General features: G+C 42.4%; 1 protein-coding gene across 3 annotated transcripts in view; it reads right to left on the minus strand.

Moving 5' to 3' along the window:
* The window catches only part of ST7 (suppression of tumorigenicity 7), a 145556-nt gene that overhangs the window by 50404 nt on the left and 71066 nt on the right, over positions 1 to 24086 (minus strand). For all 3 annotated transcript variants that reach the window (XR_003990567.1, XM_030479549.1, XM_030479550.1), the window contains exons 2-6: positions 18526 to 18608; positions 9680 to 9839; positions 4659 to 4713; positions 4007 to 4122; positions 2774 to 2849 (exon numbers count right to left, since the gene is read on the minus strand). Coding sequence is in view for 2 of the 3 variants with exons in the window: in XM_030479549.1 (XP_030335409.1) it covers positions 2774 to 2849; positions 4007 to 4122; positions 4659 to 4713; positions 9680 to 9839; positions 18526 to 18608 (490 nt within the window). In the remaining variant the exon portion in view is untranslated. The remainder of the gene's footprint in view (positions 1 to 2773; positions 2850 to 4006; positions 4123 to 4658; positions 4714 to 9679; positions 9840 to 18525; positions 18609 to 24086) is intronic.

Below are 24086 nucleotides of genomic sequence, written 5' to 3' on the forward strand. Positions count from 1 at the left end.
GACAACTGCCCCAGAAAGTAAAGCACCGTCTCACTAAACAGTCATGGCCTACATCACTAAATCTCCTTCTGGAAACCAAGACTAGTTTTATACTCTATGGTTTTAAGTGAAAAGTCCTGCACCTGGGTCAGCACACAGGTACAGGCTGCGTAGAGAATGGACTGAGAGGAGACCTGAGAAGAAGGACTTAGGGTGTGGATTGATGAGAAGCTCAACGTGACCCAGCAGTGTGCACTCGCAGCCCAGAAAGCCAACCATGTGCTGGGCTGCATCAAAGGGAGCGCGGCCAGCAGATTGAGGGAGGTGACTCTGCCCCTCTACTCTGCTCCCATGAGACCCCACCTGCAGTACTGCATTCAGCTCTGGGGCCCCTGACACAAGAGGGACATGGACCTGCTCGAGTGAGTCCAGAGGAGGGCCAAGAAGACGCTCAGAGGGTTGGAGCACCTCCCATGTGAAGACAGGCTGAGAGAGTTGGGCTTGTTCAGCCTGGAGAAGAGAAGGCTCAGGGGAGACCTTAGAGCAGCTTCCAATACTTAAAGAAGGCCTACAAGGAATCAGGAGAGGGACTTTTTACAAGGGCATGTAGTGATATGGCTTTAAATTAAAAGAGGGTAGATTTAGATTAGATAGCAGGAAGAAATTCTTCACTGTGAGAGCGGTGAGACACTGGAACAGGTTGCCCAGAGAAGCTGTAGATGTCCCATACCTGGAAGTGTCCAAGGCCAGGCTGGATGGGGCTTTGAGCAACCTGGTCTAGTGGGAGGTGTCCCTGCCACGTTGGAACTAGACGATTTTTAAGGTTCCCCCCAAGCCTAACCATTCTATGATTCTATGATTAACACAAGATGTCTCCATTACTGTAATGGTATGAAAAGGATCAACAGACCTGTAACACTTGCCATAGGCAAAGAAGAGATCATCGATGTAATTGTAGAGATTAAGAAACAAAACAAAAAACCCCAATCAACCCACAAAACAGGAAGGAAGCTTCAGGAATACACAGAAAGGTGAAATGCATGGTGGGAGTCACCTTATCCAGCTTTTAGCTGTCTAACTTAGATCTCTTATCTGTGCCCCTCCACCTCCATCAAGAAGCATCTTCATGAAGTCATTCATTTCACGTTTAAACATCTCTCTAAAACAGTGTGAATTGCTGACTGGAGGTGCCTCTCTCATTGACTGCAGAGGGAGCCCAGGGAACTACTTTAAACTTGATGGCCACAATTTACAGCTGAAGTCAGGTGGGTTATAGCTGTTGACTTCTTTCTAATAAAAAGCACGATGCTGATAAGACTATTCTTTATACAGAAAGAGAATCAGGCTGCAGCTGCCTCTAGTTGAGTTTCACAAAGAGCCATCAGCTGAGGAACAGGAAATAACCTATCTGAGTGAAAACAAGATTCCAGGCACAGCTACTTGCTGTGCACCACCCAACTGGAAAGCAGCTTGGCAGAAAAGGATCTGGGGATTTTCGTGGATACCCAAGTTGACCACGACCTAACAACATGCCCTTCCAGCAAAGAATGTGAATGAGCTGTATTAGGAGGAGTGTTGCCAGCAGGTCAAGGGAGGTGATCCTTCACCTCAGCACTGGTGAGGCCACTCCTGGAGTGCTGAGTCCAGTTCTGGACTCCCCAGTACAAGAGGGACAAGTACAAGACAGTACAAAAGAGAGTCCAGCGAAGGGCCATGAAGATGATTAAGTGACTGGGGCACCTCACATATGAGGAAAGGCTGAGAGCGCTGGGACTGTTCAGCCATGATTGATGTCAGTCATCGATGAGAGGGTGCAAAGAGGATGGACCGGGCTCTTTTCAGTGGTGTGCAGTGACAGGACCAGAGACAAAGCACACAAATTGAAACAGAGAAGGCTCTATCTGAACATCAGGAAACACTTTTTTACTGTGAGGGTGACTGAGCACTGGTACAGGTTGTCCAGGGAGTTTGTGGAGTCTCTCTCCTTGGTCCTGGACATGGTCCTGTGCAATGTGCTGCAGGTCACTCTGCTTGACTGGGGGGGGGTTGAACCAGATGATCTGCAGAGGTCCCTGCCAACCTTCACTGCCATTGTGTGATAGAAGGATAGGCTTACTTCTGCAAAAGCCTTTTATGCTACGTGCTTGCTCAGTTAAACTGCTGTCCAGGAATAAACAATTCTTTGTCTTCTGAGGAAGCACATGAAGGACAATCTATAAGGCACCAGTTCATGGAATTCTAGAATGCAGTAACCTCTGACAGCAACCTAAGGGACTCTCTCCACTTTATGCAGTTCACCGTGCCAGTAAATAATCACAGCACTGAGTTTATTGTGGGATATTACACTTCTCATTGAGAAAATAAGTAACAGACTCAAAAGACGGAAAGTCCCAGAAAATTACATCATATTCTCTCTCAATGTGAAACAAATATTTCTGAAGGTGTTTATGAGTCCCTTCTTTCTTGCCTCTCTTCAGGATGACTGAAAAATCCAAGAGGAAACTCTCCATCCCATAAATGCATGTTTCACATGCTCATTAGGAGGCAACTTAATTAACACTTTGCTGTGCCAATCCAAAGCCTAGTGACATCAATGGGAAGACTCCCATTGTCAAAGGATCTTCTGGGTGGCTAGCACAACATGCAGCTGTGCTTTTTTGCTCCCATTGTAGGCCCTCCTGTGACAGGCCTGTAATCATGATTAAAAATTGCTGTAGCAAATCCCCTGCCTTAAGCTATCACCAAATGGATTTTTAAATGACGGGAAATAAACGTTAATGTTGCTGTCACTCACTCATTCAATTCCAAAGCTTCATGTGCTGCAGAAATTCGGGCTTGAGGGTTTCTCTCTCTCCAGGCTTTTTGCATTACTATTCAATAAACAAAGCAGAACAGGGGCAAATCAGTCATTACAGCGTTAACAAGGAGAATCTACTGCATCATAACAACAGAATTTATTGCTCTCAGCCTGACTCACTCCAGAGCATTTCAAAGAGCTCAGTGATCACTCAAAAGATACATGATCAACATGAGCTTTTTTCCCCAAATATTCAGCTTTATTTTTTCATTTAATCAAACGTTTTTCCACAGGAAAATCCAGCTGAGAGATCGTGCCATCTGCACTGTCACATACAGAGGTAACAAGCAGCTTTTTCCTCTTGGGGTAGTAGATCCCACAGGGCACAAAAGAATACAAGAATAGATGGGATTCTTATTCTAATTCCTTACTTTGCTGCTGCTTTAGGTGAATGTTAAAAGGCAACAACATCCAGGCTAATCAGACCTTCTCATAATCAGCCCACTGAGTTCAGAAAACAGGATTTGTATTTATCGTGTGTCAAAACAGTATGTTCTCCTTTGTAATTATACCCTCAGAATGGAGAACCCAACTGTCAGTACCTCTCCCTTCCTAAGAGGCAAAGAAGATTTGTCTCTTCAGAGGCAAATTCTGATGATTTAAATCACTGTCGTACATTTTTAGCAGAACCAAAGTCTGCACATGGAGTGAACAGTAAAGGCTTAACACAGCTAAAGCTGCTTATACAAATTCAGTTGTAAATGTGTTGTTCTCATTTTTTACAGAGCTTCTAACTACATCAGGGAATTAAAAACAGGACTCAAGTTTTACATAAGCTCTCTCTCTCTTCTGTCATCATAGACTAAATGGGACCTGGATAATGTAACTCAACATAGCACACTGCAGCTGGAGGCACGTCAAGCTATACATGTTTGAAGCCACTGCTAGAAACAGGAGGAAAAAACAGGTCTTTACACTTGCAAACGGTACCTTGAATGACTTCAGCAAGACAGTAGAACAAAATAGTGACACAAATTAGACAGGTTTATATCTATATAGATACATGTTCAGATCTAGAATACCATGAATCCAACAGCAATGGCTTTCCACACTCAAATTTTTACCTTTCCTTATCTACCTCAGAGAACTGATGTCTGACTGCATTTTTCTTGCATCAGTTTAAAACAGCCATTAACTATTAGCAAAAGCAGTTGTTCACAAGTCTCTTACTAGCATCTGCAGGCCGTAAATGATCCGTGTCACATGTGAAGAATGTCTGATGGTCCTGTGCTGAAAGATTCATATCGTAGTAAGTCAAAGGTTCTCTCCCTGTCACCCATGTATACCTGCAAACATGCCAACAAAGAGACAGTTTGGTTAATGAGATCACATGCAGCAAAATTAATCTAGAAAAGAATCCTAGATGTTAGAGATGGGGATAGCTTACTAAGTTCACCCAGACAATCTCCTAACCAACATACACTGCATTTCACTGTACTGTGATGGAGCAACAGCAGTTGAACCTAAGCTAGTAAGGATGCTGGAAAGCAAACACTGGAAATTGGTAACACACATATTCAAACATTAAGACTACATGAAATCTAAATATAATTCATTAGGTTGTTTGCTATAACTGATTTGAAGAGAATTACTTGATTAACAGCACCAGGTTTTTCCATTTTTTATACGGTCACCAAAAACTTATGCATGAATTTTAATTCCTTTTCATTCAGAAACATTTCACAAATGAGAGAGAAACCTGGCATGAGCACGTGTCCGCAGCTGGTTTTGGTTTTCAATCTCTGAGTTAGATTAACGGAAAAGTACAGTTAAGGTCCTTAACCCAGTACTATGCCTGAGACTGGAACATCGTAGCACTTACCGATTATATTCCGCTCCTCTGAACAGATTTAAAGGATTTCGCCAGACTTTGCATTCTGTCATAAACAGAAACACACAATAATGAATCTCTGCCAAATTACAATGGTACTCGGGGTTTATCAGAAACATCAGTTACCTTCTAATGAGCCTTATCAAATGACTTTTTATAGGTACAAAAGAAGGAAGAAAAAAACCAAACCAAACCAAATCAAAGCATAGAGATGCAGGTAACCAGACTGTTTTCCCTTTTAAAATAGTAACTTCATTATAAATTAGTGTCAACAAATGTAATCATTCCAGACAAACAACCACTAACAAAGCTCCAAATGCCAGAGGAAAAGATAATACTGATTAGTTCCAGGACTCACTTTTACCTTGATGCAGAATTGAAAAGGGATCACACTGGGTTATTGCACTGAAAACCAGCAATTAACTCAGCCCCTACAGACTTGTTATTTCTACAGAAAAATTTCACTGTCCAGTTAATACTGTAAATCGCTGAGCATCTCAGCTCCAGTTGCCAAATATAATTTCTTCTTAGCTCGTGAGGTAGAAGATCCATGGCAACATCTGCTGACCTTACTGAAGTTATAAACATACCAGGGTTGACAAAGGATGCTGAATAGATTGGCAGAGAAAGTTCAGGTGCATTGCAAATGTTTGGCAACACTAAAAGCATTTCATACATTTATCTCAGGGGCAAAAAAAATTGCAAATTCTTCACACTACAGGGAGGAAGAGATAAGAATATCCACAACAGTGTAATTTAAAACAGAATGAAAAAAACCCACCCCAATTTCTATAGCCTTTGAAAAGGTGAGCACTTAACTCCAGCTTTTCTTCTTTTAATTTAACACCAGACTTGTTCTCTTCATTTCAACAAAGACAATTCACTCCAGTGAAGGTGAGACCAGAATCAAACCCAGTATTTGCACAAAGACTCACTGAGAGGCAACACGATGTGCCACCACAGGTATGCTACTGGATGATCCATCATGTGGTGCTCTGCAAAAACTCAGCAGCAGCATTGGCCCTCTGGCATTCCACCAGCTGCTTTCTATCACCAAAAGTCAACCAGCCCATTTTTCCTTACGAAATTTTGTGACATCATTTCTAAAATATCACAGCAACAGTTTCTTGGTGGAATATTGAGTCAGCAGGGTACCTACCCTACAATCCTGGTAAGTATATCCCTGTTCCGTTTATGCCTGTTCCATTAAAGAGACAGACAGAAATACAGAATGGCAAGTCCAGCCCTTCTCTTTTCTCATGGACATATCTCCCACTTCTGAGTATGAGGCTAAAGTGGCACAGAGAGAAAGCTTTTTACGTAAATTATTTGCAATAACATAATGACACCCACAGCTACACATAAACTTGTTCAAGTGCCATAGGAGGTGGGCTCTCAGCTTGCTGCCTACATCGCCTAACACATGCATGAAACACGAGAGACACGGGAATGGGAAGATGTTTGGGAAGAGTGAGTGCATTGACTATGCATCTGCATCTTTCAAGCAACCACTTCAGCAGGTATCTAATATTAGAAAGATCCACTGGTTTAATCAGCAGAAGTGCTCAATCAACATTCAGCTGTTTTGTTGTGCAGCCAGAGGGTACAGCTGTTTGACAAGCTTCAATCTGACAGTTTTTACACAATGTGACTTTCAAAGCATCATAAATGTTAAATCAACATCAGCCTTCTCAGTTCCAGAGGTACAATTCAGTGGCTTGGCTTACTTTATTTGCAACCAACAAGATCAATCAACAACTACTTGGTCACAGTGACACCACTCTTTTTGCACATCTTATTTAAATTTAAGTGATTATACTTCATCTGAAGTATGCAGTACTGCAGCACTGCAGCAGGGAAAGGTGGAACTGGGGAACAAAAAGGGGAGGTGAAGAAGGGATTTTATTACCACCTTCTGTTCTGTGGGTAGTCTGGCATTGGTCTGGCTAGTTAAACATGATGTGCTCTTTGCTCCTTTCATCTTGCTATCTACTGATACCATGCTCTCAGTACAACAACCATTCTTATGACCTTTTGAAGACAAAGATATCTACTCCAATATTCTACCACAGTCAAACATCTACACAGGCAAACATGGTGAGCCAACCGAAAAAGCCATCTTCACCTTGTTGGATAGCGAAAGAAATACCCCAGTGTTGATGCATGGCAAAGTGAAAAGGTTGCCTTTCCTGTTACACTATGAACTAATAATATATCTATGTCCTTATTTTATATAAGCAATTAGGATTTATTGAAGATTAATCTGTCAGTTCCTTGTTCAATGATCATATTTTGAGCACTGATATCTTTCTGAAGGCATGAATAACAGGCTATCTGTACAGACACACTACCCAGAGACACCGGGACAGTCCCAACCCATAGCCTCGAGTGCCAATGCACTGAAAGCAAACATGCTCCTTGACTATTTGTTCATATCAGAGAAGTCAGGGTGCTTGGGTGAACCTGATTACTCAAATTACTGTGCCTTCTGCTTTCGAACAATGGGAGTTAATTCAGAGCTGCTGGTGTGACTGATCACACTGATGAGGGCACACAGGTGTTTATAAGCCATCCCATGCTTTCTGCCAGTTCACCCAAATCTAATATCCTGGACCATGCAGTGCCACTATTCACAGCCTCTCCTCAGGTGGGAATGATGACAGTTGAATTTGCTGTGCTATATGGAGGCTTCCTGAAGTAGAAATACTCAATAGACAGCAAGATTTCTTGAGGCCACCTATTTTATTTAACTTGTGAGTTCAAAGCTGATTTTTGCTTGCTTGTTTTCATGAACACTGAACAGCAGAAACAAAATTTGCCAGGTACAGACATAGGCACCTCAGCTGCTAAACAATAATGTTTTCTCCATAACTGGTTTTTTTTTTTCATTCATGTTTCCTCACTTGTTAATTCTAATATATTTTAAAAGCCTGCAGAGGAAATAAATATAATGAAACCATAATTGATTCTAGGGGCACACCACACTAATGAAAGCTGAATTAATGCCCGATGTTAGGATAATGGTCTGTATTCCAAGCTAGGGCTGAAAAAGAGGTAAGCTTCATTTTACAGATGAGGAACACAAGCCAAGATGCTCCTGCCCTGATTTCCCTTAACAGTGAGTATCTCCAACTCAAGCCAGCAGCAACAGCATTTCAGCATCTTCCGCCAGTCATGGTCTAAGTTTTCGATTCATCCTCTCCAGGCAGCTGAGTCACGGAAGCACGGAGACAAATTCTCCTGGGACTCTTCTTCGGTCCAGAAAAATCAGTGCTTGGGGGGCTGGTTCAGTTTAGGCAGACTGGTCTGTCTCTCAGAGGAATGATTCATGGACAACCAGACACCTGACTCAAAGTGCCTCAGCAGAATCCCAAACCCTGTGATGTGAACGAAGTGACCTGCAGGGATAGTCCTCCTGTGGCAGAGCTATAACAGGACTTAATTTGCCTCAGTTCAAAACTGACATCCTCCCCTCCATGGTGTAAGAGTTCATTTCTTCTGATTTAACTTTGTCTTTACTGGAGGCCTTTTCTTAAAACCTGACTGCGTTATGACTTGCCCAAGTCACAAATCAAATCAGTAGCAGAGTCAGGAACAGAATAAGCCCTTAAGCTATAAAAGTCGCTATGCTTCCACTTACTGAAGTAAAATCTAAATGTTGTTTGCACACTACATGATCCAAAAAATAAGCTGATGCAAAAGCAGCTGGGCAGTCCTGAGATCTTTTACTGATTCTTTTTTTTTAACAACACTTATTCTTCAAAAGATTTAAATAAAAATACTCCCTGCTTTTAGAAATTACATTGCAGAAAGAGCACATGCAGTTTAGCAGGGCTTTCAGAAGAAGACAGAAATAGATGCACTGGCAACACAGCCTCAGCAATAAGCATTGCACGAATTAGGAAAGATATAATTAGCCAGAGCAATTGATGAAGCAGCTCTGCCTTTCATCTGACCACAAGACAAGTCTATAGGAAGCCTTATCTGGTCTCATGGCTCCACAGGAGATGGTGTTTGTTGTTGCCACAATAACCCCATGCAATGCTACAGGCTTGGGGCAGAGTGTCTGCAAAGCTGCTTGGCAGAAAAGGACCTGGGGGTGCTGACTGATGGCCGCTGAACATGAGCAGCTTGTGCCCAGGTAGCCAAGAAGGCCAATGGCATCCTGGCCTGTATCAGCAATAGTGTGGCCAGCAGGGCCAGGGCAGTGATCATCCCCTTGCACTGGGCACTGGTGAGGCTGCACCTTGAAACCTGTGTTCAGTTCTGGGCCCCTCACTACAAGAAAGACTCTGGAGCGGGTCCAGAGAAGGGCAACAAAGCTGGTGAAGGGTCTGGAGCACAAGTGTGATGAGGAACGGCTGAGAGAACTGGGGTTGTTTAGTCTGGAGAAGAGAAGGCTCAGGGGTGCTGCAACACACACACCTCTCTATAACTTCCTGAAAGGAGGCTTAGTAAAGTGGGGGTCAGTCTCTTCTCCCAAGTAATAAGTGACAGGATGAGGTAACGGCCTCAAATTACACCAGGGGAGGTTTAGATTAGATATTACGAAAAATTTCTTCAACAAGAGGGTGATCAGCCATTGGAACAGGCTGCCCAGCACAGTGGTGGAATCACCATCCCTGGAAGTGTTGAAAACCTGTTTAGACGAGGCCCTCAGTGACTTGATGGTCTTAAAGATCTTTTCCAACCTAGCTGATTCTATGATTCTGTGGGCCTTCCCTTTGGCAAGCTGCCCAGGGCTGCCACGATGGGCCTGGGCTGAAGTTGAGCGTGGCACCCTTGGGTGGGGTAACCGCGGGGTGTTTGGGGGCAGGAGGGCTGACAGCCCCCGACGGCCGTGCCACGCACCTGAGCCTCGGCCAGCACTCAGCAGCTTCATCCTGCTGAGGTTCCGCACCTGAACAGCCGCTGGCGCGCACAGCCCGGGCACACGCGGCCGCTCTGCTCTCCCCCGCGCTGGGCGCCCGGGGTGCCGAAGCGGGAGGTTTCGGCCGGGAGGCGCCGCTCACCTGACACGCTCTGCCGGCTGGAGTCCGCGTCCCCGTTGGCGGCGCTGGCGGCGCTGGGCGCGCTGTTGTCCACCCCGCCCAGCAGGGGTCGCAGGTGGCTCACCGAGACCTGCTCGATGAAGGAGGTGCCGTACTTGCGGAAGTACCACCACTCGAAGATCTGCAACACACACACGCACACACACACACACAGCGCGTCAGCCGCGCCGGCACCCCCGGCCCCGGCCCGCCCTCCCGGCCTGCGCAGGAACCGCGCTCCGGCCGCCCCGCGACCCGCGCCTCCCTCCCTCGCCTCCTGAGGGAGGCACCTGCCACCGCGTTCCCGGCCCGAGGAGCGCCGAGGCCCGCTCGCCGCAGCGGCCGGCCGGCCTCCCGGTGGCATACCGAGAGCCTAAATTCGATCCAGGTTCGTGCTGAATCCGGCAAATGGCTTTACAAACCTGGTTTACGGGAGGTGAAAAATCTCACTCTCGTCAGCAGAACGAATCTGGGATTTTTTTAATTTATTTTTTTTAACCCAAAGAACCTAACGTCAAGTTATTTCTTTTAAAGTCATTTAAAAGTGCTAGGAGCATTCCTTTCATTTGACTTCTGGAAAAAAACAACAACAAAACCAGGAGCTCAGGTCCATCCATTCAAGGCCAGGTTGGACAGGGCTTGGAGCAACCTGGTCTAGTGGAAGATGGTCCCTGCCCACGGCAGAGGGGTTGGAACGAGATGATCTTTAAGGTCCCTTCTAACCCAAACCATTCTATCTGTGGTTCTGTGCTCCTGTTTGACATCAGCCACGCAAGCGGGGTGCTGCAGCCAGAAGTATGCTCTCACCTCGCCTTTCCCAGCTCCCTCTGCAGTCGAGGGAAAGTGAGGAAAAGCAGGTTTGCTTGTTTTCCCAGTAATGCTTCCAAAGGAATTTACTGGGTTTAATTTAAAAAAATGTTTAAAATACCCAACAAACTCCAGGCAGCTGAATCCTGCTCCGTTCAGGATTTTTCCCCCTCAACTAAACTGTGATTTGTTTTGTTTGGCTGACTTGGGCTGATGCCAAATTAATTTTATCTTCAGCATTTTGGTTCCGTTAGCAAATCAGGAAAAAAAAAATATTTACAAAGCTCTACTTGGAAAATCGTTCCCCAGCCTAAAAGAACCCCTTATAATTGAAATTATATACATAACTATAGAGTTGTGCTATTTTCACTGAGGAATTCTATTCTTGGGTAAGAATACACATATTTCAGGAAATCACATAAACCTGGAAATGAAGACTATTTCATATAAATAGGAAAAAGGTTTTGACTGTAAAAACTGTAAAGGCACAGACACTTCTAACGAGTATGTAAAATGAGTGTTTTTTGCAGTTGCACTTGAATCATCACCCAAACATCTTTATACCAACTGAAACAAAAGCAAATCAAAGGGGTTTTGAAAAATTTGGCAGTACTCTGCAATACTGATTGCACTAGAAATTGTGAATGAACGCTCTTCACCCTTTCAGTGTTACTCAGTGAATCCATGTTTTATGCCAGTGCTGCAAGATTTTACAAGATCTCTACCAAAACGACAACAAAAAAGGTGATTTATTAATTCTTACTACAAGTAGGCACAATCAGCAACCAGTGAAGGGAATGTGGCCATACCTCTGACACCCTCAGCATGCTGTCCAGCAGCTACTGGTGGGCCAGCCAGGAGCCAGGCGGCTCTGGAAGGCCTCGTGGAAGGCCACCTGCTGCAGAGAGGTTACAGCTGGGCTCCACGCTGTCCCTCACACAATGTGTTCTCATTTTTAAGCTCTCTTGAGCTCTTTCTATGATCAAACTGACTTCTGTCTCCATGGGATTGTCTGTAGATGAGATAATCATTCCATGAGGGAAAACCAGAAGATAAACCTTCTGGCATAATAAGGAAATGTTCCTTTCCAAAGGATAGGCCAATGCGTTGCACGCTGAGGCTTGTTAAAGCACCTAGAGCATTCATATGGAGGAAGCTGACCCTAGGTGCGCTGCGATGGAGTGAGAATGCAGCTGGTGGCCACTTGAGAGAAGTTCACACAGGAATGCCTGGCAGCTCTGGAGTTCACTCAGTCCGCAAAACAATCTAATGGCCCTTCTAAGAGACATCAACAAGGAAGAATGCATCAGCTTCATGAGTAAAAGACAGAAGGGCTGTGTGAACACACTGAGATCACAAGCACTTGGGAAGATAAACAGATGGTCACAGAGAAACCAGAACACACACACACACACCCAGATCTCCGTGAGCTCGACATCCCAGGCAAATCACCAAAAACGCACACAGCCAGGACAGCTCCTCCTTACACAGGCTTCACGGTGCCTCCCTCGTTATACTCATTCCATCGGCAGGCGCTTGCAGCAGTGCCCAGGTGGGAATGCTGGGAGCCAGGGACAGAGTGCCTATGGAGTATCACTGAACACTTGTTCTGTACTGCTGATATACTTCCCCTGGCATGCAGCTCTGCCCCCAGATGCTGGAGATGGTGGACAGGGAGCTGGCACAGCTGAGCAAGCCAGATTTGGTTTTAGCTGTTCTCATGCTCTTCTGCACACAAGACTTTCCAACGGATTTAGAATTTAAATCTTACGATCAGCCTGTGGCTGACCATGAGAGAAAGGCTGTGCCGTAAGATAACAGTCCCAGATCTGCTGTGAGCATCTGTTTCTGTTTCATCTTTGCAAACTTTGAACCAATCAAAAGTTCTACCTGCCCAAGGCCTCAGAGGGAATGGTTGTTTAGCATCAAAAGACTATAGTCTTGTACTGAGGCAAGGGATGCTCGGTAAGACTATCACTGTAATGTAAGTCAGGGCCTGAAGTACAGCTGCCAGACTGGCCGCTCACATCTCTTGGCAGTTATAGACCGTATCTAACAGTATCCATGGCGGGGAGCAGGGGGGGTTGGAACTAGCTGAATCTTTAAGGTCCCTTCCAACCCTAACCATTCTAGGATTCTATGATGATAGGATTCTAACAAGCTTTGTAGGAGAAGCTTTCTTTATGAGAAGAAAAAAAAAAAAAAAAGATTTTTCAAAATGTGCTAATAAATTTTTGGTCGGTATTTCAATCATAATCAGCTTTTAGATAAAAGGTCAGTAAAACCCAGAGAGGGAGAGTAGAGCAGCACAAGAGCATGCTTGAGCCCACTTGCCCTGCACAAATATATACCAGCTGGAAAACTGTCACATTGAATTTCAGTAAAACTGGGAGTACAAGCAGGAAGAATGTAGATATGTGTGGTAACTACTACAGTTCAGCTCAGTGACAGGAACTTGCTGAAACATGTGACACAGCTGTAAGTCTGCCTCGCTAGACTTACATTAATTACTTTTTAAAATGGCATTAAAGCTCCTAAGTTGTTTAAGGCAGCTTTAAAAATATTTACAATGTTGAGTGAATCCAGTGCCAGGAAACATCAGCCAGATCTCAATGCATAGAGTTTCTTAGAAATTAAAGTCATAAATCATCATCATAATAAGCCTTTGCTTGGAGTGGTTTGTTCAGGGTGTATGAGAAGGTAATCTGTAACCTGGTACTGAAGTCAAAACCATAAATGCTCTTCGCAGAATTTTTGCACCTTTCTCAGTGTCAGCTGTTTCGAAACCCAATTTCTGCAAATCAAATTTAGTTTCTAACTGCACCAGCCAGTTTGAAAGCAATGTGAAGTCAACAGGCTTTTCACAGTTCAGCAAATGAGAGATGATCTGCAGAATAATAGCTGACTATAAGGCTTAATTAATTACCCATTGAAAGAGATCTGGATCAGAGAGGAAATTAAGGAGAAAGATCATTTCTGCAACACTTCTGAAAGAAAAGGCTACCTCACTTCTGGCATAGATACAGTGGGAGGGAAGCTCATCTTCACAAAGGTTGTCCCCGTCACAGCAGTAGCAAACTTCTGTGGGCTCTTTCTGGCTGGTGCCCCTGTGCTTTCAATTGTAACAGGGTCAAACATCTCCAAACCCTCAAGGGATCTTTGAAACCATTATATTCACAAAGGCCAAGATGAAACCCTGTTCTGAACATTTATAGTTTTGTGTGTTTAGAAATCCAGATCTAGATTTTTTTAATTTGGTATTGGGTAAAATGCTTGATGTCGGAGTATTTGTTTTGTAAAATCCTTACTGATGATTTCTAGAAGTGCACGGCTATGAAAAAGCAACTTGAAGGCGACAAATATATTTGGGTTAAGTAAGCTAGTTAATCAGTCGTAAGTCTTCTCAATGCATTTCAGATATTTGCTTTGGACTTTTTTTGCCTTTGCTTCTCTGGGCAGGTACTTCTCTTCCCCTGTGCAATGAAACATTACAGTCATCCTCTTTCTTATCTCTGCTCTCAATCCAGGATCATTTTATTTCTCTGTGTAGCAAGAAATCTATTCTGCATCACAGGGGTATCTGATCTTCCCAGCTGGTTTTTCAGAACAGATATTCCATCATAAATGCACCAGTTCACAAGGGATGGTTTTGATGGTGGTTCTCACTGAACCAAGTAGTGATGTCTATCAGTGTTTTGAATTATGCTTTCCTGTTTATCGTATCCGAGACAGGCATCCTCTCTTACAGCGATCTCTGTAGTCCTCTTCTACTGTACATGTATCGAGTCTTCAAGAGAAGCACTATAGGATTTTGTTTGCCAGCAACTTCCACAGCTCAAAGTTCTCATTCAGCCTCGTAATGAGGCTTCCAGGTCTCTGAAGAGTAAGATTTGGAGTATTCTCCTAATACGGTACCTCAGTGATAACAACCATCTAATGGATTTAAATGAAATTTACTCTCTTGAGGAACAGGATAATGATAGTAGAACTTGATTCCATGGTTAAGCCTATCTGATAAATAAAACAGGACCACAGCACAGGTTTGGCTGGCTCCATCATCCGTGCTGTTTGTTTGCTAGCACGCTGCCTGGCCTGTGCCAACTCTCCCAGGCAATGACTGGACACATTCTAGGGATATCAAAGTCAGGGGCTGTTTCCAGTAAACAGTATGAAAAAGATCACCCCATTTTGAGAGGCCAGACTGTTTATCCCTATGGATGTGACTATACACTGCTACTTGCCTTCCAAAAAAAGTAAGTCCCAGGTCTGTTTTACTTAGCTGTTAGGAGTAGCCAGTGACTCAAGCAGATCCTCCAGTCCTGCACAGTTTGGTTCTAGGAAACAGTATGCTTCTGACCATGCTTTCAGTGCCTTAACAACAGTCTTGAAGGCTGTGCAGCCCCATTCCTTCTGGATGAAGTACACCAGTTTAGCATCCTCTTAGACTCTGCTCCAGGTTACTGAACACCTACTTGTCTTATCTCAAGAGTCAGCATGAGAAGATACATGCAGTGCTAACGAGCAGCTATTTACTTATACTTCATCTACATCTGGAAATACAGAAATGGAAAAAAAGTAATATATTGCTTGTATTATAGGCACTTAAGGCTAAGTGTAGTACCTCTCTCAACACTGGGTAGACCCGTTACTTATGACCTCTCTCTTGTCTGTGGACTGGATTACAGCCCACCTGCCTACAGACCCTTCCCCTCTCATGTGCTTCTTGCCAAGTGTTTCCAGTTTCTTAGGAACTCCCTCCAGGGATTCTGCCTTCCCTGACCTGTCAGCCTCTGCTGAGCAGAGCAGGAACTTTGAACAATTACCAGGTATCGCTTTTCAGCCACCAAAGATTGTCCCTGCACAACTGTCAGACTTTCCTGGAGGCTGTGGCAACAGCCAGAACTCAGTCACCCTTCTGCCCCTCTGCAGCAGACTACACAAAGGTAATGAAACAACCAGAAGAACGATTAATATCTACAAAAAATGAGAGGTCCCTCACATCCTCTCTCAGACTTCTATACTAGTACCACTGGCTACAAAAGGCTGGGACTCTCACATGCTAGACACATACTCAGGTAGTAGCAGACAGCCCAGCTGCTCAGTGCTAGCCAGCGTATGGGCTCAGCACCCATGCTCTACCTCTGTAGATTGGCTTTCTAATTCTTTTCTCTGAAAGACCTGGTATTTGTTCATTGCAGAATGTTTCTCATTGTGTAGCAGAAAACTCTTCTTGTTGTCCCAAGCTCTGAAGTAGAATAACAAGGCATTCTTGGTGGAGATTCAAGACTGGGGTTCACTTCTGCCTGTGCTTTGTTAGAACTGAGACTCCTTCAGTTTGCAGTGCAAATGCCACCCACACTTGCTAACCAGCTTTCACTCTGGTGATAACTGTATGTTAAATATGCAGCCTTATTTAGAAATCTCAGTGGCATTTACATAGTTCCAGTTCACAGCATTTACTGGACGTCAGTTGTGTTTCATGACAGTTTTATTACCCTACCTGTGGAAAATCTTCGCCTCTCAAACACTGAACACAATGCAGCTCATTGTATTCTGTGAGACAGAACCCTGTTTTTTACTGGATTAAAAGTAACTGTGGTGGAACCAAGTTTCCAATACAATATTTCTAATGTAGCTTGGGACTTAATTTGGTTCCTGGTTTTGATGCCTAAAATAGTGCAGGCATGAACTGAATATATGCTAAATTGTTCATTTTAAACTATGTGCTGTAGTTAAGTAATTATTAGGGAGAATGCTTGAGATATAGAAAAGTATTTTCTGTACAGTTATGAGCTATGCAGAAAAGAAGTCCTTGCTTCATTTAAGTCACACTGCCTACAGCAAAGCCAGAATTTCACCTAAAGAATGAAAACAAAGTAAGAGACAAGAAGGGAGAGTAGTATTTTGCAAAGCAGTCACGTAGCACGCAATTGCCCAAAGCTGAACTCTGCACAGTCATTGTTTCATGAACCAAACATGAAATAGGAAAAGCATTCACTTTCCCATCAGTTACCACACTTCTGAAATGATGGAAAATTCCATCATTTCATAACCTGCAGTGCTGTGACTTCTCTTTCTGATTAGGAATTGCGGCCAACTGATAATGGAAAGAAATCTGCCAGACCATATGGTGGAAAATTCCAAGGAACATTAGTACATCTAGTCTGAAAAATACCCCAGTGATGCAGATTTGACAAGAGAATGTTTATTTTATAGATGTGTTTCACTGAGTACCATTAGCAGGACTTAAGAATCCTTTAGAACTGAAGCTGCTCTTTAGTGTGACAGGTAAGTGTGTGGTCATGCGGGCAATTCAGCATGTTACTGTGCCATTGGTAAACAGCAAGATGATTAAGAAATTATTAATCTGAAGCACAACTGGGCTAATGACAGGCTAGCATTACCTCACTCGGACTTACTCAGCTGTCTTTCCTGATGTATGGTCTGTTCAACTTGCAGTTTGTTCTTTCCATGACCATGTCCTGCTGAGTTCCTTTTCCCTTATCCAATTTACAGACCGCATGTCCCTCTTGGACACTAGTCCCTACAATCTAGGTTTCCTGGCTGTTACCTGCCAGGCCTGTATATCTTTTGCACAGTTACGGTGGTGCGTATGAACAGCAGACAACAACTGGTAGCAGTAGTGAAGGTCCACAAAAAAAGGCTTTCAATCTTCTTTCAGTCCTTATTTATGCCTCCATCACGTCATTGTTCCTTCAACTTGATAATAATGGACTTTGTCATACAGCATTTAGTGATTTTTGTTTTGGTTAAGGCTTGCTCAGTCTAATCTCTTCTTGGAAGGCTTCTATCGGTCCTCTGTCGCCCCTTCCTCATATCACATTCTTGAAAACTCTTTGCCACTTCCTTCTTGTATTTTCCATCACAGTACAGCACTTACTTAGAAATTTCTTGCTTACAAGTTTCCTACTGGACTTAATTCTTCAGAAATTGCCTTCATGATTACAGTATAAATTGTAGCTATGTTTGCAGTCTTGCTATACACAGAATTTAGTTACACATCATTTAGGCTCTCTTCAGGGGTTTTGTTCCTGTTTTTGATTCTGTAAGGTATTTTCGTAGGGCACGAAGTGTCTTTTTCTTGCCACCTCCTCCCTCTGTCTTCATTCTCTAACAACAAATATGGAAGTGTGCCTGTGGAACCGTGTTATTTCTCTCATTCCTTCTCATCCTGGTGATGGGGCATGGCCTTTTAAACATTTCTTCTTTCTGAGTGACAGTACTGAATGTAATATTCAGTATTTTCCTCCCATGCATTTGAGTGAGTTGTGCAGAACAGAATCCAAGTCTTAAATGCTGGGCTCCTGTTCATACTCTGAAAGAACGCTGATATCTCTGGAGCTCCCTCCGTCCTGTGCTTTGGGGCTCAATCCATACAAGAATGATGAATGCCCAAGGTGCAGACATTAAGTAATTGCCTTCTGCTACAATGAAGCCCAGAGCAAGGCACAGCAGCAGTGCACCTGATGCTTTATACCTGAAATCATCTAAGTGATGAGAGTCTCACAGGTATTCGGAAGTCAAGCGTGCCATTTCTTTGCCTACGTCAGCTACAGGCAATGTGGAAATGAGATGTGGATGTCCCACACCAAACTGACACAGTCTAGTTAGGATCCTGCTGTAATTAAGCTGAGACAATTGGAACCTGTCCTCCTCATCTTTTTACCAGCCTTTTTATTTCTGTAGTACTTGCCAATGGAAACACCTAATGTGCAAACACTTGTTAAGAATTACTGCAGGGTTGTTAGTGGGGCACATTATCTTTCAAGACTTTTTTTCTTCAAAGACACACAGCACTGAAACATTTTCTATTTTATCTTGTTCCCACAGAAAAAAAGAATGCACTTTTTTTTCTGTAAATAAATACAAATTTTATGTACTGCAGAAATGGAAGTTTAAGAGGGAAAAAAAAGACACCCATTCATCTGGATAAAGTCTGAAATCCCACTCTGGATAACAAAATCAATTTATAAAGTGATATTAATATATCTAGTACTTACCAAAATAAGTCCAGAGATTAATGAGGAAGTGCCTGTCAGGGCAACATAGAACTTGGGGGTTAATGTGTTCAAAAACATACTCACTGGAAAAGAAAAGAGAGGAAACCGTAAGTACAAGAGCAGGACATGTTCTCCACATGTGTGCCCTCCTCCTCCCAGCTGCTTTCCAACCTCAGATAAGTTATTACCTTACTTCTGATAAAAAAGACAAATTTTAAAAAGCATCCATATTCCATCTGCCTAACATGTGATAGAGCATTAGACTGCCACGTGCAGAATTCTGTTTTCACAACAAAGTCAACCACAAATTGGAAAATAGCTGCACACACGTTCAGGTCTTTCCTATTCCAGTCCAAGCTCCACTGACATTGAGTTCAGGATTCCCCACATTACATGGAAGACATTTTATTATCTGCATTTGCTACTCCGCTGCAGTTAGAAATTTTAGGGGTCGATCTCAATGTCCTGCATTCAACACTGTCTCTGCATCCTGTATGATCTTGGTGAAACTATCTGGACAAGTTTTTAAAAGCCTAAAAGCCTTTTATTTCTCATTACCTTGGTTCCTATTTTATGAAGTAAAAGATAATAGCACTTCCCTAATTGATTCCACTTCATTAAAGTTGGTGAACCAATCAGTATGAGAACAGTGAGTAAATGCAAAAAACAGATTAGGAGAAAACCGAACTGGCTTTCTGATTAGGGGTGAAAATCGTGATAGCTATCCAGATTATCTGAAATCTAGGGCAGAAGCAAAGCCAGAGAAGCTGCAAGGTTGGCAGTTCCATCTGTATGGGCTTCTGGAAATTCAAAGGGCTTTTCTAGTCACATCTCATTTTGGAAGCTGCTGAGAAAATCCCCAGGTAGTCGGGCTCAGCCCCCCACAGAAAATCCCTATGTCCTTAAGAGAATAAAATAATGTTTTTATAGGTTTTGGATCACTCTACAGGAGCTACTAAAGAGAACTGGAGCTCTTCCATGAAATTCTAGATGTTTAAGAAAACTCTCAACTTCCCCTCACCTCAATCTTCCACAAATGAAAACTTTCTCTATTAAACTACATGGAGGGTTAGAATATCTTCTGTAAAAAAACCTACTGGTCTCATCCTTAACCAGTGCCAAAGTATTTCTCAAACATATACACATATATGTATATACACACACATATATACTTACATATAGACATATAGACATGCATCCATGACTAAAGAGGGAACTGACAATTGTTAGCTGTTAAATTTAAAAGGCTTGTATCAGACTACCAGTCATTAAAAAATTCTGATAAGAAGACATGGATACACAGATGGGAGGCCCTCAGTTCATTCTGTTCCCTTTAGAAATGGCACTTACTGAGATTAAATAATATGGAGCCAAAAAAAAATGAAGAGAAGACTACAACAGCAGGATACAAATCATCAAACATATGATTCATTTTCCATGACCAGTAAAATAGAAAATTGCCTTCCAGAAATGTATCACTAGAAGAGATTGAAACCCTGCAATTCAGCTGCTTTGTTTGGGTTTTGGCTGCATATTTTCTGTATTTTTTTTCTTGAAAAAGCCATAAACTGTTAAAATGGAAGTGTCATTTTCTGCTCCACTGGAATGGCATTAAGCACCAAGCTGATATAGCAAAGAACTAGTTTCGTGGGGTTTAATTCCATTGTACATTTTCTTTCACAGATGAACTGGATGTCAGATTCTCAGCTAGCGTAAATCAGGATAATATCCCAATTTTACTGTGTGCAGCACAGCTACACTGATTTATGCTGGCTCTGGCTCAATAGTTGGGATTTTCCTACATCTTATTTCTTTTTTTTACTGTTCCCGTTCTTTTTTTTTTTTTTTTAATATGTCTAATACAAGCTGCCTTTGAAATAGCAGTCCCTGCTTTCTCCAGCCCCAGTACCTGCTAAAAAGGAAGAGGAATGGAGAGACTGAAATAGCTTCTACCAACAACCATGCATCCTTTAGAAGAAACATTCCTCATTCTGGAATGCAAATGTAAGCCAGAGACACAATCAAACTATGTCACTGGGGAAATTTCAGACTGCCAGTGAAATTACTTCCTCTGCTTAGGCCAGGATATTCCCGAGAGAGAATATGCTATGATAGGATAGAGATGTTCATGTCCCCCATGTAGCACAGTGCTGCTGCTGTGCCAACAATAACATGAAAAGCCAGGCTGTGCTTTCTCTCCCACTCCCCCACCACAGCTTCACAGCTCCTGGAATGCTGGCATTTTTCCTATTAAACTGGGAAAATTTTCCCATTACCCCGGAGGAAACTTGATTTCCAAATTTGGGAAGCCACCTACATCTGCTGTGTTTCAGAAGATTCTCCATGAAGTTATCCACTGAATATGGATATAGTCTATTTGCTTTAAACTCCCATTGCCTGTTTTACTAAGAAATGCTGAAGACAACAAAGTTTCTTAGCCAGTGATGAGACACTCATCATTACTGACTGCCATCAATAAAATCTGCTTTGGGAAATGCATTTCCATTTTGAACAGCCCCCTCAACAGGTCAGCTCCATGGAGCTTATCAATGGAGAAGAATTAATGAGGCTCTTAAGAAATGCTGTTAGCTTCTCTCCATCACCGCTCTTTTACAAGCAATGTGTACTGATTCATAGACAAACTCTGTGACCTGAATGAAGATAGGATTTAATTTATGTGTCATTTGCACCATTGTTACTGCTTTCTTCTTTGCTTGCATGTATACTGGTGCTCCTTTATGCTTTTCACTATGGGCTGCTACAATTCTTCACTTTTACAGCTTAGCCATGGGAGTGGGCAAGGTGAACAGGTACAGTGCTGGATGCTTTTAGATTGTATGGGCTGGACTACCAGCTAACTGGTGTAGCTCAGTAGATTTGCTACAGTTGCACTTAACTACCAGAGCTGCTTATCTGGACTGTACCTCCCTAGTCCTTTTGCCATTCTTATTGCTACTCATTAAATATAAGAATCTTCTATTGAGAAAACTATCAACTTTTGCCAGTTATTAATTACTCTCCCCGTCCCTTTGTGTCCGTAAATATTAACAAAAGCAAACACTTTATAATAAGAAACATCTCCAAAACAGTAAAAAGAAGCACTGGAGGATCTGTGGACAGACTATTTTTATACTGAACTTCATGAGAATTCAGTTATTGTTTCAGTGGAAGCTACATCAAGGCCTAGCTGTCATCATATTAACACCAGAAGTAAAAATCAACCCATTTTTGGGTTATCTGATATATATCTGATATATATCTAATATATATCTGATATATATCATTATCCATAAGGAAGCATTTCTTTACAGTCACCATTCTGGCACTGGAGAAATCACTGTCATATCTAATGTCTCCGTCCTGTAGTGGACTCAGGTTTCCTTCAGTGCGCGGCAATAAATTAGCATCATCAGACAATGCTAAATGTCCATCTGCCTAAATTTGGATAGCAGTATTTTTCTTCTCTCTCCTTTTTAAACTGTCTAATCCTGAAGTAGCAGGATTGGGGAGCAGAGAGGGATTTCTGAGAAATGAGAGTTGACGATGCCAGCAGAAGATGACTGCAGAATAAAGCCAAGTACAATCACCAGTGAAAGGTGGCACTGTATGTCCTTTCTTCTGAATTCATAACATGCCCGTGCGTGCCTAATTATTTCTGTCCACAAAGGGAAGACAGTGCAGCTATTCAGCTTGGAGTATCATCTCTTGTCTGTAACTTGGTAGGACTTAAAAAGGGCAACTAATGAGTATCTAGAGAAAGAAACTTGCCTGATATTCCTGCAGTGCCAACTCATTTGAAATTACTGTCAAAACCCAATTATTTCCACAGCCTTTAGATGATGAATGCTTTATTTTAGGTGTGTTAGTAGAGATAATGGAATACAGTACAGCCTGGTTTGGTTTGTTGGTTTTGGTTGGGGTTTTTTTTTTATTATTTAAAGACAACCAGCATGACCTCCATAAATGCTGTCTAAACAAGCCAAGCATCTGTGCTTGTGAGAAGCTCCTGGCCTTACAAATACCCACCCCCCTTTCTCTTTCCTTCTCTTTATTGCTTTCATTTTAATCATGCCTGAGTCACCCACAATAAGGCACTATTTACATTTCCAAAGGTGCCTATGTTACATTGGTGAATCATTCCATCCTATTGTATAATAAATATCTAGCGAAGGACTGTTATTCCATTGTTAACTGTGCATGCTCACAGAGATGAATTTACATCCTATTCAGTTCACGGCAGACAAGCAAAAAAGCACACAAGTCATATCTAAGATTTCCTGTTGAGGCTAATCAAATGAGGTGATTGAAATGTTCTTGAAAGCTGATGCCATTTCATTCCTGTTATATATGTTATTCATTGCCAATATTCATGATTCATTCTGAACATGGGAATAAACACGAGAGGAAAATCCAGACATTTTTCAAGCAACAAAATCATCAAATCACATACAATGTCTCACTCAAAGTGACAAAAGCTATGTTGTTTAAAAGATTTCTTCAAGGACTTGAGACATTCAGATTTCAAGCTTGTGAGGAACCCCAGTAGGAGGGAAATAATGGGCTTAAACTGCTTAAAGTATCATCGTGCTGCTCTATCAGTTAATTACATTAGAAGATCACTAGCGGAGGGAACACTGCAAACTGCCTACTATTCCCACATGCGGATCTACTAAAATGACAGCCCCATTACCCACTTCTGAATGTGAGGCTATGTAGCTTGCACACTAGATGCAAGTAAAAATTTAACAGCAATGTTACATAAATCATACACATAAACAGATCGAGCAAAGACAGGCCTGCATCATTTATGGCACTTCTAAGAAGAAAAATAATTCCCTGAACAGAATGTTATCTTAAAATACAGATAAAATTAAATATATGTCAATAAGTTAGTACAAATAAAAAGATGCACTGCAGACCTAGAATTAAAGATCAAACATAAACAATACAAATACATTGAGATACACATGAAGGCACAGCTCCTTCTGTGCCAGCATCTCTGTGTTCCTAAGTGAGACAAGGTTTCTGGGTACGGTAGTAAGTTTTATAAGAACAAATAGCCAGAAATCATAGAAAAGCTTATAGTCACAGAGCCCTTCCAGTGCATTACTGATCCTTCAATCATCATGGCTAAAACATCTGTGTCACTAAAAAATTTGCTGCATTTTATATCTCCACCCTCCATCATATTTGCTTGGTATGCAGACCAATGCAAATTCTTGTAACACCAGTGCCAGGAGCCCAAATCCTTTAGACAAGCAACAAGCTAAGAAACCTATCGCTGAAGACCTTTGACACAGCAATTCAGCTTCTTTTCACTGCAACCATCCATTCAAGCTGGTGTTCAAACACGGTATAGAGGACGTGGCAGTGAGTGGCTTATTTCACAGGGGCCTCAGCATGGATTAATGCAGCCTCCTGATCCCAACTGGTTGCAGCAGTGAAGAACTCTTCTACTAAAGTGTGAGCAAAGAAGGCAAAATAAAGTTCAATAAACTTCTTTTAATAAATGTATAAACTTCCCCTCTGAGTACGAAGTGCTGCATAATCTTGACTTTAAC

The sequence above is a fragment of the Strigops habroptila genome, chromosome 3 (assembly GCF_004027225.2).
Source record: "Strigops habroptila isolate Jane chromosome 3, bStrHab1.2.pri, whole genome shotgun sequence".
NCBI classification, from domain to species: Eukaryota; Metazoa; Chordata; class Aves; order Psittaciformes; family Psittacidae; genus Strigops; species Strigops habroptila.